Below are 18324 nucleotides of genomic sequence, written 5' to 3'. Positions count from 1 at the left end.
TGGGACAGACATCAGGGCTAAAATGGGCCTTGACAGGAAAAACTCTGCGTAGTTTAAATTCACATTCAGATCCACCTTTAAAATGTTGAAGAATTTGAATGTGACTTCACAACTTCTCACAAAAATAAAAGAGTTACAAAGTTTTACTTCTGTGTTTAAAATACATGCACAATTTAGGAACTTTGTAAAAAGCTCGGGGTGTGTTTGTATATTTTATAGTGTCAGCATACTGTCTGAGTTGTTTCCTGTTTGAGATCTGTGCGTCTGCAGAACTCCAGCCACAATGGAGTCGGGCCAGAAGCGCTGTGTTGGACGGTGCTGGGACTTCATCTTCTTTGCTTTCGGAGCTGGGTCTGGATTACTGGCATCCAACATGGGCTGGAGGATACGCCGGCGAGCATTGATGAACCTGTGAGAAAGAGAGACCTTTGTGTTGGGGGGGCATTGATATAAGATAGACATCCCCTCAAGATACCCATACTTTTAGAAAAGTAAAATCTGTGTAATATTATATTTGGATATCTTGCCTATGTCAGAGTGGTGTCTGAGTGTTGTTTCTGGTTTTCTTATAGATTCCATTGATTAGTTATGTGACTTATATCGCCATTGATAACAAGTATACAAAACAGCCTTACCGTCATCATTTTAAAATTGTTTTTATAAAATACAATATTTAGCCCTAGTGAATACAGACATTTACAAGAGAAATATAAATAATAAGAAATATAAAACAATTTTGCAACCAATTTCATTTAATCTTGATCCATCAATGGATTGAATAGAAAGTAGCAAATTCTGCTCAAATATCTTTATTCATCCCAAGAAGTCCTTTCCATGAGAACAAAACAATAAAGGAAGAGTGAATGTATGACAACAGGAAGACACAAATGGTCTCATGTGTACTTGACAGATATGTCCAGGAGATGGCGCCTCAGTGCCAGAAATGTGCTGAGGAGCTCCAGTTTATTTAAGCAAAGCCCCCAGTCATATTTTCACCACAATAATATGAAGCAGTGTCTTTCTGTCTACATGTGTACACCAGGACAGTATCTTACCAGTTGTTCACTTGCAAAAGGGTTAGATTTGTTTGTGCTGCAATCTGCCTTTTCTCGTCTTCTGTTGGGTACGGGTGCTGAAAGAAGGAAGAAGCACCAGCTCAGTTTTCATACATTGTCCTCTGATATACTTCGTTTGACTTAATATTGATTTTCCCATGTTAAAACCAACAAATGAAACATCTACTCTATGATATCAGTAAACGTCCCCCTTCAAGTAGTTTATTCTCCAATCTCATACACATACCATGCATCATCCTTTTTGTCTCTGCATCCAAAGGTAACATCGTGACAAGGCCAACAGATGACCATTTCAGATGAATGTACACACACTCGTAACACACACTCACAAGCGTCCTTCTCTGCCTCACCATGAGATGCTGAAAGAGCCAGGAGCGCATGATGTTGGTGGCATGTTTGGGCAAGACCCCCCTCTTATTCTTGGACTTCTTGTCTTCACTGTCCAACAGGGACGACAGGTCCACGTTTACCTTTACAATAAACACCAAGAAGGGACGAGAAAGGAAGAAAAGAAAAGGAAAGAAGGAGCAGATGGTAGGGCTTAGTTATTGTTGCCACGGAAACAAAGGGAGACTACCAATTACCTATCGTTTTTTTTATTTTTCTTTTTCAATGGCAAGGGCAGAAACACCTCCTCAAGTGTCACCATGGTAACTGAATTTGAGTAATGATACTTAAAATCTAAAAAAAGCAGCACCCTCGACTATGTGGAAACACAAGAGGGTCAGTAGTCTGTTTGGTGCTTCGACGGCGAGTTTAAAGAGCGGAGGGTCAGGCAAGCATTCGGCCAAAAGTTTGGATTTCACAGTTTGGTGCTAAGTTAGCGAGGAGCTGGTATAAAGTGTGTCTGTGTTTGGCTTAGTTTTTCATTTGTGTTGATCTAAGCCTGCCTTTGTGTTCAGTGAGAAATCATTATTCAGATGTTATTGTTTGGAGTACGAGTGCTGAAGGACGAGATGCTGTCGGAGTATTGACAGTCTTTGACAGGCTGCGGTGTCCATATGGATGTGTGTGTAAGTGTGTGAGCCCATGTGTTGGGTCTAGCTAAGCTGTACTTGTGAGGACTGACTCTTGAGAGTCCACTATTTGCACTATAAATTGTGAGAACATTTCGGATTGTGATGGTCATCGAGGGTTTTTTGACCGCCATGTTCAGATTGTTTCTGTGGTTGCTGTGGAGGTTAAGGTTAGTAAATGGTTTGGATGTTCTAGTTAAAAGAGCATCTTAGGTAAGGGTAAGGATCCAGGAGAAGTCTGGTTGATGTTCTGGTTCCATAAGACTCAAACCAACAATGAAATTATCTATACGAGGATTAATCCACCACTGATAATAGTCCCCGGCACATGAACTAATTCCTCATGTTTGAGTAACATTTGCTAAAAACCACAGTGGCCAGCTGTTTTAAGAAATGACTGAGCTTTAAATAAAAGTTTTTTAATGCAATGTGCTCCTTTACAACATAGTATAGTATGATTGTGTTTATTTCATTGTGGAGATGAATGTGTGTGCTCTGAGGCAGATAATACAAAACACAATAAGACCTCAAACAGTAGCTATACTCCATATTCTGAAAAATAAAAAATATAGGCCTACTATATAAAGATATATATATTGTACACATGCACTGAATCACATTGCACACAGTTTTTTATTGACCGCATTTCATAAATATGTAATATATAATACGAGACAAATCCTTTTAATCTGTCATTATCATTGTTTCAAGCAGTAGCAGTGACTTTTGAGTTTTTAAAAAATGATTTTTCTGAATGAAGTGCCCGTTAGTGAAGGCTAAAATACTTCAGAGGGGAGCATGCATATGAAAATGTCATATGCATAAGCATGCAGGACAAAATGCATGAATAAGTAAAAAAACACAAGTCCGCAAAGAATATAAAATGATTAATTTCATGCAGAGCATAGTGGTGGTAAGAATCCTGGCTGTCTTGAAGACAAATAACACACAAACACACACAATGTCCATAAATACACATTCACACACACTCAGATCCCCCACACAAAACAAGACTCATTACAGTTGCAGCTGGGTGTCACGTGGATAACCCTCCTCTTATCCCCCCTCAGCCCTGGGAGCGTGTGTGTTCCGGGGGAAAGCAAGGTTGAATTAATTGGCGGCACCAAGCTCCGGCGTGTGATTACTCTGGGCTTGTCTGCAAAGTAGCGACGGGGCTGTGTTCAATTCCCAGCCCACATGTAGCACTCGGGCTCAGCAGGGTCGCGACTATTCACTGAGGCCTCTTCTGACTGTCAAGCACAGAATTACCTGCCTGAAACTGAGCCGCTCTTCAGGCCACTGCTGCTGCACATCAAGCTTTGTTTAAACTCCCCTGCTCCCATTTTTTATTTATATCTATAGGCAAGTGTTGAGACTGTCAAAGCCAGACAAAGACGGGATTCACCAGTGATATGTTAAATCTACTTAGCCTGGTGCATTTCTGAGTCATGCATGTTTGAAATGTCTAAAAAAAAGAGAGAAAAAGGCAGTAATTATAAAACTGAATCAAAATGTATGTAGTTGGAATTAAAATATAATTTAAATTCAAACTAAATTTCATCTGTAATTCTGAATTCTTGGATCCACTTGGATTAAAGTTTTATGGCTCAAAAACAAGTTATAAACAAATTTTCAAAGTGCATACTAAAATGTAAAAGGAAAATTACTTTCAACAATTTCATTGTCTTCTGTTGCATATTTCAATATTGCAATGTCAATCTGGCTTGTGGCTCAATAGAAACGTCATTTCTTATATAAACAAAACAACAACACACACATTAAAGGGAACCTATTGTACTTTCCCTTATTTTCTGTCATATATATGATGTTAACAATGTCTTAGGTTTCTAATATTGTAACATTTCAAATAATAAGGAAAACGCATGTAAAAGTAATCCCTGTGTCAGGCTTCAAACTGCTCTGAATAACAGATTTCCAATAGTTTTTTCTTCTTTTTTACTTCTGGGTATAAAATTACCCAGATCTTCCGTATAGCTCATGCAGCTCAACTGGAGCAAGCACGCTAGCATTTCTCTTAACCCTGCCTCCCTCGGCCATGGTGGTGGCCCGCAGAGCAAGCGCACCGGAGACTTACGGTAGCTGAGCCGGCTAACTTCCTGTCTAACCCGCCGCTAACTTAAATGGGAATCATATGATTTAAAATATGCTGCTCTTCTAGACTTTCCAAATCTTATCAGACTGAATCCAATCCAATTCTTACAGCAAAACGTGTCATTTCACAGAGGCTTTGTCACTCAAAAAAATGCATCCACTGTTTTACAGATGCTTCTTTCACATAGTAAGTCTATCTGAAAAATGCACATCACATGACCATGGATGTATAAAGAGAACTGGATACAGCGTTGGTGCTCCGTTCATTCCTATGACAGCTGCTCAGTGGCGCGTAAAGCCACAAAAGTTCGACCTCCAGGTATAAAATTCCCCTGATCTTCCGCATAGCTTGTGCCGCCCCACAGGAGTAAACACACTAGCATTTCCTCTAACCCCCACCTCCTGGAGCAAGTGCAACAGAGACTTCCGCTGCTGAGACGGTTAACTTCTGGTCTAGCCTACACTAACTTCAATGGGGATAAAATTATTTAATCGGGTGGCTTCTAGACTTTCCAACTGTTACTGGACAGAATGATTAGTGAAATGATCTGATAGTGAAATGAATACTTCTGGGAGGGCTGTGACACTTAAAATAAACGTATCCAATGTTTTACGGCCGCTCCTTTCACAATGTAAGTCTATGGGGAATATTTTTCCATAATTCCATGGTTTGGCCACTATGGCTTCAAAAAACAGCACGCTTCCTGGTGGCTTGGTTACTGCAGCTCACAAGCCGCTCGGCAGGCTTCCGGGAAGTTGGCCAATCAGAAGTGGACTTTTAGGGGGGGGGGCCTTACAGAGACAGGAGATAAAATAGCTTGTTTCAGAATGAGGATGACCTGAGAGGCTGCATAAAGGGCCAGCATTAGATAAGTGACTCATGCAAAACTACTCTAGTGGAATCCTGGAATAAAAATAAAGAGCTGGAAATGAGCATAACAGGTCTCCTTTCAACTTTACACTATAGACCCTGCTAAAGTGTACATACACATTCATACCACATAATGAGGCCATCTTACATGCACAACTGACAATGAGTTGTACTTCATGTTTGTTTCAGAACTTTTTACATCAGTGACACTAACTATAGTAACTACGTTGCCAATGCTACTGCAGATGACAGACCTTTTGCTTGGAAATGGAGGTCTTGTATGTTTTTATGTTTACTTTCACATAGAATATTTTGTCTGCTCTACATTTGCCCTCAGTCTGGTGTTTCAGTCTTTTAATGAGTCAGCAGTAATTATCCAGGTCAGATTCCTTGTGCTTCTTTCACTTATACTTTCGAGAAGCAGAAATGGCTTTCTGATAGCTTACCACTTGTCTGAAAAACACCAAGGCAACAAACACTGCATCACACGCAAGTTACAGAATGTCCTATTTCAAAACTTCTTAATATGTTATGGATAGAGTTTATGTTCAACTGTGATGGCATGTTAAGGGGGGAGCTAGTAAGCAACTGTCATCATTCAGAGATAAACAGAGAAGTATTTTTTAACTAACATATGAGGTAAGTATAATAGTAATAGTGGGTCACTACTATAGCTGTGGAGATGAATGCGTGTGTTGCTCTGAAGCAGATGTAGCTCTTAGTTGTCAATAACATTGCTTTTGGCCTTTAACCATGCAGCTCAGCTAACTAACACACATTTACTCTGACCAGCTATAATAAGCTGTTGACAGCACTGATCTATGATATTTTGTCCCTTTTCATTACTATTGTTTGAATCCATACTCTTTGAAACTAGAGATGCTCTGTGGGTGTCGTTTCTGGAGTTGACTATAACTGTTACAATCCCTTCTTTTGTATGATGTAGTTTTCAGCAAAATGTGTAATTGATTGCTAGGAATGGGTATGAGGCGCATTCATCTCCACAACAGTTTAACACTCAAAGACAAAGGATACAGTGAGTGTCCCAAATATCCTAAAAACAACCGCACAAGCCTTTTGAGCTGGGAAAAAAAGAAAATATTAAAACCACAACACTTCCATTCATGTGGGTCTGACTGCTCCAAAATACTTTCTGGTCATAAGTATTTCATAATGCTTTTACAAAGCACTTTACAAAGACCAAGACAATACTATGTATTATTTGAGTTTTACTGCAAGAATGATGTCTACAGCATAAATGATGTTCGTCTTAAAGCTGGGGTAGCAAACATAGTAGAAATTAGCAAGAGACAGCTAGACTTTAAAAGTATCCAACCAAACAAATCCCGCCCCCTCCCTTCAGGCCTCCCTCCAAAGCCATTTCCCCAAATGTTCATGCGCAATGAGTTCATGTGCAGAGTCTGTCCAGATAAGTAGGTAGACAAGCAGGTAAGCCAGGACCAAATGAAATGATTGGCTGTGCTTATTGCAGTCCTGTGACAGCCTCAGATACATGTCAGAGCATTTGATTTATTGATTGCTGTCAGGATCTAAAGAGAATTTTAAGAAATTTAACAAAAACGGTTTCCGAAATAAACTGCCTACCCTATCTTTATGTTTATGTCCTTACATGACTTTCATCTGCAGTAAACATGACTATCATTTAAGCACTCTAATTTCTATTTTGTCTGTCAACGAGGGGGGGTGTTTAAACAGAGACTATGAAAAGGCACCATGGGGGATTTCTGTAAGATGTAAAGAGGCCCGTTTAATAATAACAAATTGGGGGCAGAGGCAGGGAGCAAATGCGTCGGCCAAAGCATCATCGGACGGCTTTACCTGTGAGTTCTGGATTTGGATGGTTCCCGGCGGCAGCGCCTGCGTTAACACTTGCCCTTGCGATGTCACCATAGCAACCGGCTGGTACAGGGTCCCACCTGAGGGGATAATTTGCCGTTATGAGTATCAAGTGGCTTCAGCAGCTACTGGCAGACACATGCCGCACTACCACCAGAGGCTTATTAACTTCTTTTCAGCCCCGCAAATAAAAACATGGCAAACAAGAGATGAAATGATTAAATTCAAGGTGCATCAATGTCCTTTAACCCAGAAAGAAAGAGGAGGGGAGTGTGTTTTTGCTGCTGGCTTAATTAGTCTTGATCAAGACACTCTCATCACAGTCTGTTTGAGCTCTTCAATGTGTAGTGATCAAAGGCAGAGACATTGATTTGTTTGAGGTTAAAAGGGATTTCCAGAGGGCAGGATTAACATTTCACTGTACAGCCATGACATTATGAGAACTTATCAGCCAAGCACCCTGTGAAGTATACCATCATGGCTCTCTGATATACATTTACACACAACTCAGTCACTACAGATGTGTATTGAAAGATAGCAGTATTATACTATCATTTGAATCTTACAATTCATTTTAGACTGGTGTGTAGGCTGTGAACTGTGCGTTTGGATTTACATTTACAAGAGCTTGTTATAATCTGTTTAGACAGGAGGATTTTGATTGTAAAATGTCATCTTATTGTTAATAATAATAATAATAATAAGCTCTATTTATATTCAGCGGTGGACAAAGTATTCAGATCTTTTACTTAAGTAAAAATACTAATATCACACTGTAAAAATACTCTGACAAGTAAAAGTACTGTTTTGAAAATGTTACTATAGTATGTCAGTATAATAAGGAAAATGTACTTAAAGTATTAAAAGTAAAAGCACTTGATGCAGAAAGAAAGTCCCCTATGACTGTTACACTATTATATTCTATCATTATATATTACTTGTGCATTAATGTAAAAGCAGGATTTTAAATGTTACTGTTGATTTAGGTGGAACTCGTTTTGAACTATTTTGTATCGGACTGCAACTAGATTAATTTCGATATGTATAAATGTGCTGGTTTTTACTATTGTTTGGTTTCAATCAAACAATCAATTTCAGCTGTATAAACGGTAGGGTTAAATTTATAACAAAACATAATTTGTTATAAAGTAATTAATAAAGCAGTCAGATATACGTAGTGAAGTAAAAAGTGCATTATTTCCCTCTAATATATGGTTGAATAGAAGTAGAAAGTGAAATGAAAATACTCAAAATGTGTGCCCTTCTTTATATGGCACCTGTCTAAATGCAAATAAAAAGTGCTTTACAATAAAAACAACTAAGTAAAACAGAGAAAAGTTGTTAAATTTGCCAAAATAATAAGGCAACTTGACAGAGGAGAAAAAGATTAATAAATAAACATAATAAAAATGATAAAAATATTTAAACAGAATAAATTTAGATTAAACATAAAAATCAGATAATAATAATAGCCGGACAGCAACATTTTGGATAAGCTGGAGCAGTCAACTACGCTCTCTTATGGCTTAGTCCTAAATAAAGGGAATTGCAGTTGTCTAAATTTGAAGAGACACAAGCATGGAATACTTTCTCAGAAAATGAAAATTATTTCATTTTGGCTAAGGAGAACGCATGATTGAACCATTGTCACTTTATTTTAAAACAGAAGACTATCACTCTCAAGTTGCACGAACTGTTCTTTTATGACTCCATTGTGATGTGACTGGACAGTAAGGGTGAAAGATGGCCAATAAAAATGTTCAATTTAGACTAAGGTTAAGTTGTAAAATGTTTTGTGAAATCTATCACTTAATTTCAGACTGTTAATTTCAAATTCTGTTTTTCAATGACAGTGGTACTGGCACTGATCTATACAATTTCCAATAAGTTTTGTATATTAAAGTCTCATGGATATCACACGTAGAAAATTTTAGTGTGAGGAGTAAGTCACAGAAATTTCTCAAATATTCCTTATCCCCAACTTTTAAATGTAACATTGCACTAGAAAACTAATGCAAGCCAACAAGTATATTGTGTGTGTATATCTTTTATAAAGCGTATTAATGTCTGTGTGTGTAATCAAATGCTTACCCGATACCACTTGAGAGTTGATGGTAGTCATGGCGACATTGCCCTGTTGCAGACCCCCGGCAGGCACCACAATCCCTGAAGAGTTAACAGAGCTGGAGACAGAGGTCATGGATGGAGAGGAGGTCTGAATTAGTTCCTGGGGGATCACAGAGAGACACTAGTAAGCAAAGAGGTAGCTCTACTGTTTGCGACTGAAAAACTCCCAACATGAAAATGTACCTGGTGACAAATTACAAGGTGTATCTTGGGAATGGCTACCATCAAGGAAGTGTAAGATCTACAGACCTGCTGCATGTTGAGACTGGTGTGTGACGGAGAATAGGGTCCTCCGAGGTCGTTACGGAGGAGGTTGTCGCTGTGCATCTTGGTCTTGAGGCAGGTGATGTAACGGTTGCAGAAGTCTTTACAGAGCTCATTGACCTTCTCTAACTCCAATAGGTGGATTCGCAACACCTGAATGGCCTTTACCATCTGAAGGAAACAGAGATAAACCATAAACAGATCACTGTCACAACATTCCACCAAATGGAATCCCTTTATTAGTTGGTTTTCATTTTAATGTTCGCATTAATAACGATGTTATTGAGGTGCTGGACTTCAAGAGGATCATGGATTTTTAGAGGGAAAGACCTGTTAAATAGCATAGCTTATATACTATTTGGTACATTTTAAACGAAACAAGAATGGCATTTGACAGCCATGCTAAAGACTTTGCAAGGCTGTCCTTAGGCATAGCGCTGCTTTGAGCTAAACTAAATGCTCACATTGACACACATTTTGATGATTACAGTAGCAGATAATGTTTACAATGTTAATCACTGTAGTTTAGTTGTTGTAGCATGTTGCAACATTTGCTACACAACGTACATCTGAGACTGATGGGAATTAGATTTGTAGGTATTTGGTCATCCGCCTACGTACTGGACAAAGTGAAATGTTGACATTCTGGCAGTTTAGATGAAAGGTTGGCTACTTTGAACACTCCACTGATCTATTATATCAGTCCAAAGAATGGTCAAAAGCAGGGACAAAGATATCCTAGCAGAGACCTATCCTGACTGTTTAGCCAAACACAGTGGCTAGGTATAGCAATGTTGGCAAGTCGGTCGGTCCGTCACTTTGCCCACTTCTTTCAAACCCAAAACCTCCAGTTTGTAACGCAGGTTTTTCTTTTTAAAATGGGAAGACTCAAAAACTGGACTGCAGGACACTAGATGTGGAACAAGTGAGATGTGGTGTTTACAGGCGGATTTTAAAGGGTGATATTTGATGAAAGAAAGTGACATGCAGCGATTTATTTTATTGATGAGACAGGAGTGACATTCAATTTTGATGTTTGTTCCAAAGATACTATATATAGATTGCATACATGAGCTCTGTGATCGGATGGAAGCATCCTTCACTCTCCCAAAGCCAGAAATCAACAGATTGAGCCTGTAATATGCAATGCTGAGAAGGAAACGTTTCCACTGTCTGTCTGTTTGGTTGGCTTTGTGGGTCACAACATATAAAATAGCGTATTTTCATGATATTAAGGTTGAGCAAATGTTATGTCTATTTTCGTGTTGTCGGACACGCTTCTTCTAATTAGCTTCACCAGAAAAATCTTGTTCAAACCCATCAAATTTACTTATCCTTATAGCCAACAACATGAACAACATGTATGGTTTCATCTTTCAAAACCTTTGTCAGAGAATGGAATCTGTTTTAAAGGGGGACTTGAAGAGACTGGCATGTTCCATTCACAGTAACAAACAACTCACAGTAACAAAACTCAACAACAAAGCAATGACAAGTCACTCATTTACAATTAACCAGCAAAAAAGTAAAACGAGAAAAAACACTTTAGGGTATTATTAAAGACTAATCTTCCAGTAGTAAAAACCTGTACAAAGCTTAATACTGATTAGAAATACTAATATATTGTGCTGATTAGTTTTAGTTTATTTGTTGTCATGCAAATTACTGAGTTTTGTGTTTCAGTATTTTCAACAGTGTTCCTGGGAAGCATTCAGACCATCATGAGACATTAAGAATGGCCTAAAGGAGCCCATGTAGTAGTTTCTTTAGGCTAATGAGGCAGGGTTTTACAGATAGATGCCCTGAAACTATTAATTCATTCATTTTATTCATTCATTCTGTCATATTGGAGGTTGAAGACACTGATGTACAATATGGAGAATCTCAGACCATTTAATTTGATTTGTGATGCTGGAAAACACCTTAAAGTTTATTTCTCTAAAGCTATTTGAAAGGGCAAATACAACAGAAAAAAAACGAAACTTGAATATATTTAGAATTTTGTTGGAAACTATGAAAAAAGTTAGAATCGTGGGGTTTTGTTTTTAGTGTTTTTTAAACTGGAATTGAGTAAATGTGCAGTATCCATATAATTGTGTTGTCTTCTCTTTAGCAGTAATCTGACCATCAACAGCCTGGCTTTCCTCCTCTCTGTGCGGCACACTCTAGTGCACTCCCTCAAAGTCACCACTCAAGGTCAACAGAATGGACAGAAAAGTGCTTGGCCAAGGAGGAGATAAATCAGCTAATTAAACTGCGCTCACTTAATCAAGGGACCAGTAACTCTTTGCCAATCGCAGCCAGTCAGACCCAGTGTAACATTACTGCCCTGTGGAAGAGTTAGTGCCCTCTGGGAGGGATGCCCGCACCCAGTGCCTCATAAAACACACAGATGCAGGGTTAATTGACTGTTCAGCACTTGTCTGCCTGGTGTTCCAAGTACTGTAATGGTAAGAGAGCACTTTTTAATTCTTGTCTCTGTCTTTGTGTCTGTACGGCTTCAACTCCTCCCCCTCTTTTCTCAGTGAACATGATCAGCATCCTCCTTGTCTTAATTTGCAATTACTGCTAGCGGTTGAGCAAGAGGAAGTTCAGGGAGAGGATGGAAAAGATTACATGACGAAGGAGCGAATGATTAGGAGCAGTAATGATGGGAGGCACTGTAAACAGACAAACAAGCATTTCCACACCTTTATTTTTTTGATTTAGTTTGACATTGGAAGGTTCCCTGAACTAACTAGCAAACTAAAACTGCAGCAATGTCAGAGCACTTGGCTTACCAAGTTATCCAGCTCTGGATCCTCACTGAAGAAGGGCTTGTGTTCTCGCTCCTGCTGGTGCACAAAGTTTTCAATGTCCACATCAAAGCTGGCTGACGTGATGCATTCAGATCCCTGTGTGGCCTGCTCACATTTCTCAAACAACAACGCCAGCAGGGGGAACAACGGATGTCTGAGGAGAGAGAGAGAGAGAGAGAGAGAGAGAGAGAGAGAGGGGCACAGTGTGTGTCAGTTTGTATAGATGTTGTCTTTTATTATATGTGTATAAGTAGTAAATGTTGTTGTATCAAGGCAGAAGTGGAGCTCATTTCACTGCATTTTTTAAAGTTTCATGAAAGGGTAATTGATGCATTGTAGCCTAGGAGTTTGGGGAATTTGGGGTGTTGCAGTTCATTCTACTGGTGCAGTCACTCACTTGTCACCACCTCAGTTGGTGATTTTCTATCTGTTCCAATAAGTCTTTCTACAGTCTTCAACCAAAGGTGTGTGTGTGTGTGTGTGTGGTGGGGGGGCTTTTGTGATTTTGCATGAAGGAGCAAAATGTCAGGTCTACTGACAGAACCTTGAGCTCATTGATTCTAAGGGGCTAGCACAAAAAAAAATCTGTTCGGAATTTCACTTGCTTCAGCATGTGTGCTAGGAAAAAAAAGACATGCTATATACATCCATATAAAGTTCTAATACACATATCTGTGAGTTGTGAGGTGCAGCAGGTCTTTTGGCAGACCTTTACAAGCAGTTGAAACTGAATTTGGAGCTGGAAATTGAAATAATACTCACAAGATCAAAGCAAAACCAGTTAAAAGTCAATTTCAAACTTATGACATTTGAGAACAAGTAACAGTAAGATAGGATAAAGAAGATAAAAGATAAAATATTAATGTTAGGAAAGGACTGTCCATCAAGTCTGATGATCAGTTCATCAGAAAGAGCTCTTTCCTTTACAACAATTCTCTGATCTTTAGCTGCATCTCAAGCAACTTATTTTTTCTTTTTAACATTACACTTGAATGTGTTACTTTATTTTCACTCAGCAAGAAATTGAATTGGTTATGTTACAAAATACTCTTATAAGCTTTTTGATTATATAACATTTTTATTCAATGTACGTCTACTCTGATATAAAAAGATTCCTTTTCCACATATTTCTACCCACTTCCTTATGGCTACAGTGCACTGGGTGCATGTCCAGTTGACCATGCAAAACTAATACATGGACAAATTAATGGACTCTCAATGGAGTGACTAAATAGAAAAATGCAAGTGAATAGAACTCAAGACATAATACGAAGTCCCCACCGAAACCCTTCGCCCTCCCTCGCTGTACTGTTAATAGTGTGGCAGCTCCATGACATTCCCCAAAGGACATGTTGAACATCCGGACAAGGTTCAGCTAGAGATTAAAATAGAATCTTTAAGTGGATAGGACATGGCCCAGTGACAGCGCTAGGCTTCACAGTATCACCTACATTGTTACCATCTGCCTTTTATAGGCAATGTCCCTCATATAAGATCCCCCCGATACACTGTGCAATGGTCCATACTATGCTGCTGTATGTTGTACATGCCAAACTATTGAGCATTTCCACTTGGAAGAAAGCTGCTGCCCTAATTGCCGGGGTGACACAATGCTACAAAGCAATAAAATCTGAGAAGAACTTGAACAGGAGACTGACAGAATATAAAAGGCTTTGGCACAGATGAATCTTTGTGCCCCTAAGAGCTTTATTTTATAGTGGTGATCTCTGTTCCCCCCATGTTCTTATTCCAGCCCAACTTCTTTTCTGCACTTTGCCTCTTCCATTCTCTCCCACACATGTCCTGGTCAAATTAATTATGATAAGGACTCTGGGCAGTATGTTATACAACCCCTGTAAGCTGCTTACTAGTGGCACATTTAACTATTTCCACATCCAGTGGCTTTAGAGGTACATGGTACGCATGAAGGCTTTTTCAAGCAATAAAGCCAAATGTGTTAGTGATGATGTATCATTTAAAACAACAAAAAGCAATGACATAATAATTTCTCTAGACATATAGTAATTCTGGATTTTAAATACAAAATATCCAGGACTGTGTCTTCATATTATTTAAAGCTTCAAGCATTTCCAAATCTGATTCTGGGTTACACGAAAGCCCCTTTCTAACATTTTTAAACATCTAGACCAGAGTTTTTTGTGATTTGTTTTATGCGAGATTGCACAATAAGGGTGCCATCACACCTAACCTCTTTTTATTCTCTTGGCACCAGTGAGCTCTGGCGTGTTTTTTCCAGATTCTTTAGGCTAGTGTGAAAGCTGCCAATAAAACTCTGGTGCGGACTAAACAATCATAATGAGACTGCGCTAAAAGAAGGATCTCAGTCCAGTACCAAGAGGACTCCGGCGCGGTTCGTTGGTGGAGTGAAAGCAAAGCTAAACTACTATTAAATCCATCTGCTGAATGTCAACGGTCAAGGAAGCGATCTAATTAGCATATCTGTTATTTCAAGATCATTAGGTAACCATGGTAACCAAGTGCAATATTTCCTGGTACATCAGAAAGCTTAACCAGGTGTATTGTCCCCGTGTCCTTCTCCATGTATTTTAATAGTTCCCTCAAAAAAGAGTGAATGAAATGGTATGACTATCCCTCTTTATCCCTCTCTATTCTCTTAAAGGTCCAGTGTGTAATATTTAGGAGTATCTACTTACAGAAATGCAATATAAGATCCATAACTTTGTTTTCAGTGGTGTATAAAGACCTTACATAATGAACCGTTATGTTTTTATTACCTTAGAATGAGCCATTTCTAGCTTCATGGACGTTGCCATGTTGCGCTGCCATGTTTTTACAGTATTAGTAGTTTTTTCATCCATTAGATAGTGGGTGAGAGTATAAGGCATAATATGGAGCTTACTTGTTACAGTGTTCAGCAGTAAAGCACAGGACTCTCACCTAGAAGGTTGTGTGTTTGATCACATGTTGGGTAGAAATATTTTTTCCTCTCTTATAAAGCGACTGCTTCGCATGCTCACAATAAAGCATGTGCTGCAGTGTGTGTGTTCCAGTATTTGAACTGCTGCCATGAACCCAAGGACACTTTTTCATGTCCCCAGTATCTCCAGGAAGAGGACATTTAGGGGAATCACATTGTCTGACGGCTCTTTCAGAGGTGCAGGCTACAGGCTCTTTTAATGTCATTCAGAATGTTTCAAAGTAAAAGCTCTCGAAATTATGCAGCAAAAAACGTTCTTGCACTTTTATTTTGCAGGCAAAACCACTAAAGAGGAAGTGATTATGTGAGCAACTGTTGCTGTCATGATTGAAATCTATTTCAGCATCACTATCAAAGTATTTTTATTTATTTTTTTTTTTTGCCTCTATCAAAGCACCATAATCTGACCGTGGGCCGGATATTATTGTTGGCGGGCAGTTTTGGCGAGGATACATAATCACAGAGAGAATTAACGTGTTTCCCTTCTCAGTGTGGTTTTACTGAAAAATGTACTAAAATCTAATTTCTTTATGTATCTACCTAAAGAAACCTCATTTCTTGACTGGCTACTCTCTGCTGTCTCAGAAGATGACACCTTTTGTCCTGGGACAGCCACCGTAGCTATCCTACGTTCTTTGAAAGGTGGGGGTGCAGTGGTAGTATAGACAGGCCATTCTCAGCCTCACTGCTAGATGCCACTAAATCTTACACACTGAACCTTTAATACATCCATGGTATCGCCCTGTAAAAGACAACTTTGTGTTTGTCCCAAGTTTCAATTTATAATAAAGGAGGTCTAATTAGAATTATCCTTTTTTCCCCCCCTTGGTCCAAACCACTTCCAGGTGTGAATATGTGAGTGTGGAGGAGGGTGTCGCTAAAAGGGCTGCCTGGACCATTAAACCTTGGATAAATGAAGGCTACACAAATTGGATAGAAAACATGGATATAGAAGAGATTTTAGCACTTAGTGGTACTTTGTTTGCTTGATAACGATTGTCTACACGAGGTCATATTTTTCCTCACATTTTTATTTCACATTGTGTCATTGTTGTGGACATGCATGTGTATGTATGTATGTGCGTGGCAAGTGTTGGGGACTGCACTGACATGGAGGCAGACTGGGCCCCTGCTCAGGCTCTAACCCATGGCTCTCATTTGCAGCCTTTAATAGTCGTCTATATTATACTCTAATCTGCCTGATCCCAATTTAATGCCGCTCCCTCAGCCAGACGTGTCAGGAATACTAAACAGGCGGGTCACGTGCAGAGTGGAGAGTCTCTGCCTTGTCTGTCTAATGTCTGCTTGTTGTGGGGTGGAGAAGAATCTGGGTGGGTGAGGGTGAAGGAGAGGGGGGACTATAACTGAGAGCAAACAGGGTGACTCTCAACACCGCAGATGGTGTCTTAACAAGTTATTTACTCTCTCTACGTGTTATTTTTATTACAGAATGTGGTTAATTCTGCTAGTGGGGTGATCATTTAACTGTCTCTTTTTTTTCGACAGGTGTTAATATCTAGAAACAAACAGAATAAGACATGTCAGCCCACTCGTGTCAACAATATGACACCAAGAGTTGCTTTATAAACATCACACAGATGCATACACCAACACATGTATTCACAGACATCTGCTGTCAAGGAGATGTGGTACTGCAATGCCTGAGGACCCAGGGGCATTGTGGGTAGAGCTACAGAATATAACACCTTTATTGGCTGGTCAATACACTACTGTGTGCGCATTAAAGAAAAAGCACAAATAGCAAATCTGAAAGAAAAGCAAATCTAGCAAGTAACGGTGATGAACCAGAAAAGAAAGTCTTGTCAAAAAATGTCATGAAGATGATGATACCCTGTGCATCGAGCTGCTGCCTCACACCGGACACAGGAGGCGTGTGCGCCCGTTACGGCTGTGCTGCAGCTGCCTGAGCTATGTGCGGCCATTGTAGTCAATGCTTGTGCTCACACCAGAAGCACAGCAGCGTGTCCCAGAAGCATCTTTCCGCTCCGCTGCGCTGGAGAATAGGCAGCCGGTCTATTTTTGACAGAAGACGCGTCAAGCAGTACAGAGCAGATGAACCGGGCAGGAAGTCAGTTACAGAATTTCCCCTCGGGGATCAATAAAGTTTTTCTGATTCTGATTCTGAAACAGCATAGAGAATCCTTTGGATTTCAAAATAAAATGTGCAGACTCGTAATCGTATATCAACAAAAAACACAGTTAAAATAGTCAAAAAAAGAAACAAATAAACTATGTAGCCTTCAGCAAAATCAGGCAGGTGAAACGCTCTTATTCTGAAATGCTCCATGTGGGAAATTCAGCCCTGCAGGGAACTGGGGAAAACGGTTCACAGAGAGCTGTGATTTGTGTTGTAGAAGCACACAAAATTATAAACAAACAGCAAGTCAACAACGTTGGGCAGGCTAAACGCTCTGTTGCTGAAATGCTTCTGAAACGCTTCCAGTGTGAGTTGATGCAGGACTGAGGACAGATATAAACTGCGGTGCAAAAAAGCCAATGCAGAAGTGACTTGCATTATTTTTAATGACCAGCAGGGGGCAACTATACCGGTTGCAAAAAGAAGGAGTAGTATGTAGCTGCAGTACTGGAGGCTGCAGTTTCAGGACCACAATCCTAGGACCAGAACTGCATTTCTAGGACCCTTTTAAACAGCAGACTAGCTGGCTGGCTAGCTAGCTATGTTGCTCCTGACAGCACCCCGAAGCCAATTACCCTTACCACAACCATCACCGAGTGTGTGCCTAAACCTAAGTTATTGATTATATGCATGTCGACCGGTTAACCCTACAGTTGTGCACATCGGTCTCACGGCCGACATGCTAGCAGACAGGGTTAACCTCCTCCGTGTTGCTGTGCATTACCACCACCACTCCACTAGATGGCGCTGTTGCAAAAGAACTACGGTCCCAGAACTGCGGTCCCGGGATTGCGGGGGTCCTGAAACTGCAGCCTCCGGTACTGCAGCTACATAATATTGAAAAGAAGTCCGAAGTCTTTCACAGAATTTGTCTACTTCTCATGTGATTTATTACCTCAGTTAACATTTTCCTTATGTGTTTATGGCCTCACTTGCTAGTTTCAAGTCTTCTTCAACACAGCATGATGTTTATTTAATAAGTTATTCAAATTGGTAGTCCACAAACTAATAGTGTGACATCACTGTGGCAACGTCCACTTCTTTTATACAGTCTATAATGACTGCATAGCACATTTCAAAATAAAA

General features: G+C 39.7%; 1 protein-coding gene across 1 annotated transcript in view; it reads right to left on the bottom strand.

Moving 5' to 3' along the window:
* pknox2 (pbx/knotted 1 homeobox 2) overlaps positions 1-18324 on the bottom strand; it is a 90815-nt gene that overhangs the window by 3860 nt on the left and 68631 nt on the right. Inside the window, exons 5-11 of the mRNA XM_038709165.1 lie at positions 12104-12275; positions 9309-9494; positions 9024-9159; positions 6915-7012; positions 1427-1546; positions 1056-1132; positions 231-409 (exon numbers count right to left, since the gene is read on the bottom strand). Of these exons, the coding sequence (XP_038565093.1) occupies positions 231-409; positions 1056-1132; positions 1427-1546; positions 6915-7012; positions 9024-9159; positions 9309-9494; positions 12104-12275 (968 nt within the window). The remainder of the gene's footprint in view (positions 1-230; positions 410-1055; positions 1133-1426; positions 1547-6914; positions 7013-9023; positions 9160-9308; positions 9495-12103; positions 12276-18324) is intronic.

The sequence above is a fragment of the Micropterus salmoides genome, unplaced genomic scaffold, assembly GCF_014851395.1.
Source record: "Micropterus salmoides isolate LMB-PRFRI ecotype aquatic unplaced genomic scaffold, ASM1485139v1 Ms_hic_scaffold_9, whole genome shotgun sequence".
Taxonomy (NCBI): Eukaryota; Metazoa; Chordata; class Actinopteri; order Centrarchiformes; family Centrarchidae; genus Micropterus; species Micropterus salmoides.
Note: the sequence above shows the minus strand (reverse complement) of the source record. Positions and strands in the feature narration are given on the sequence as shown.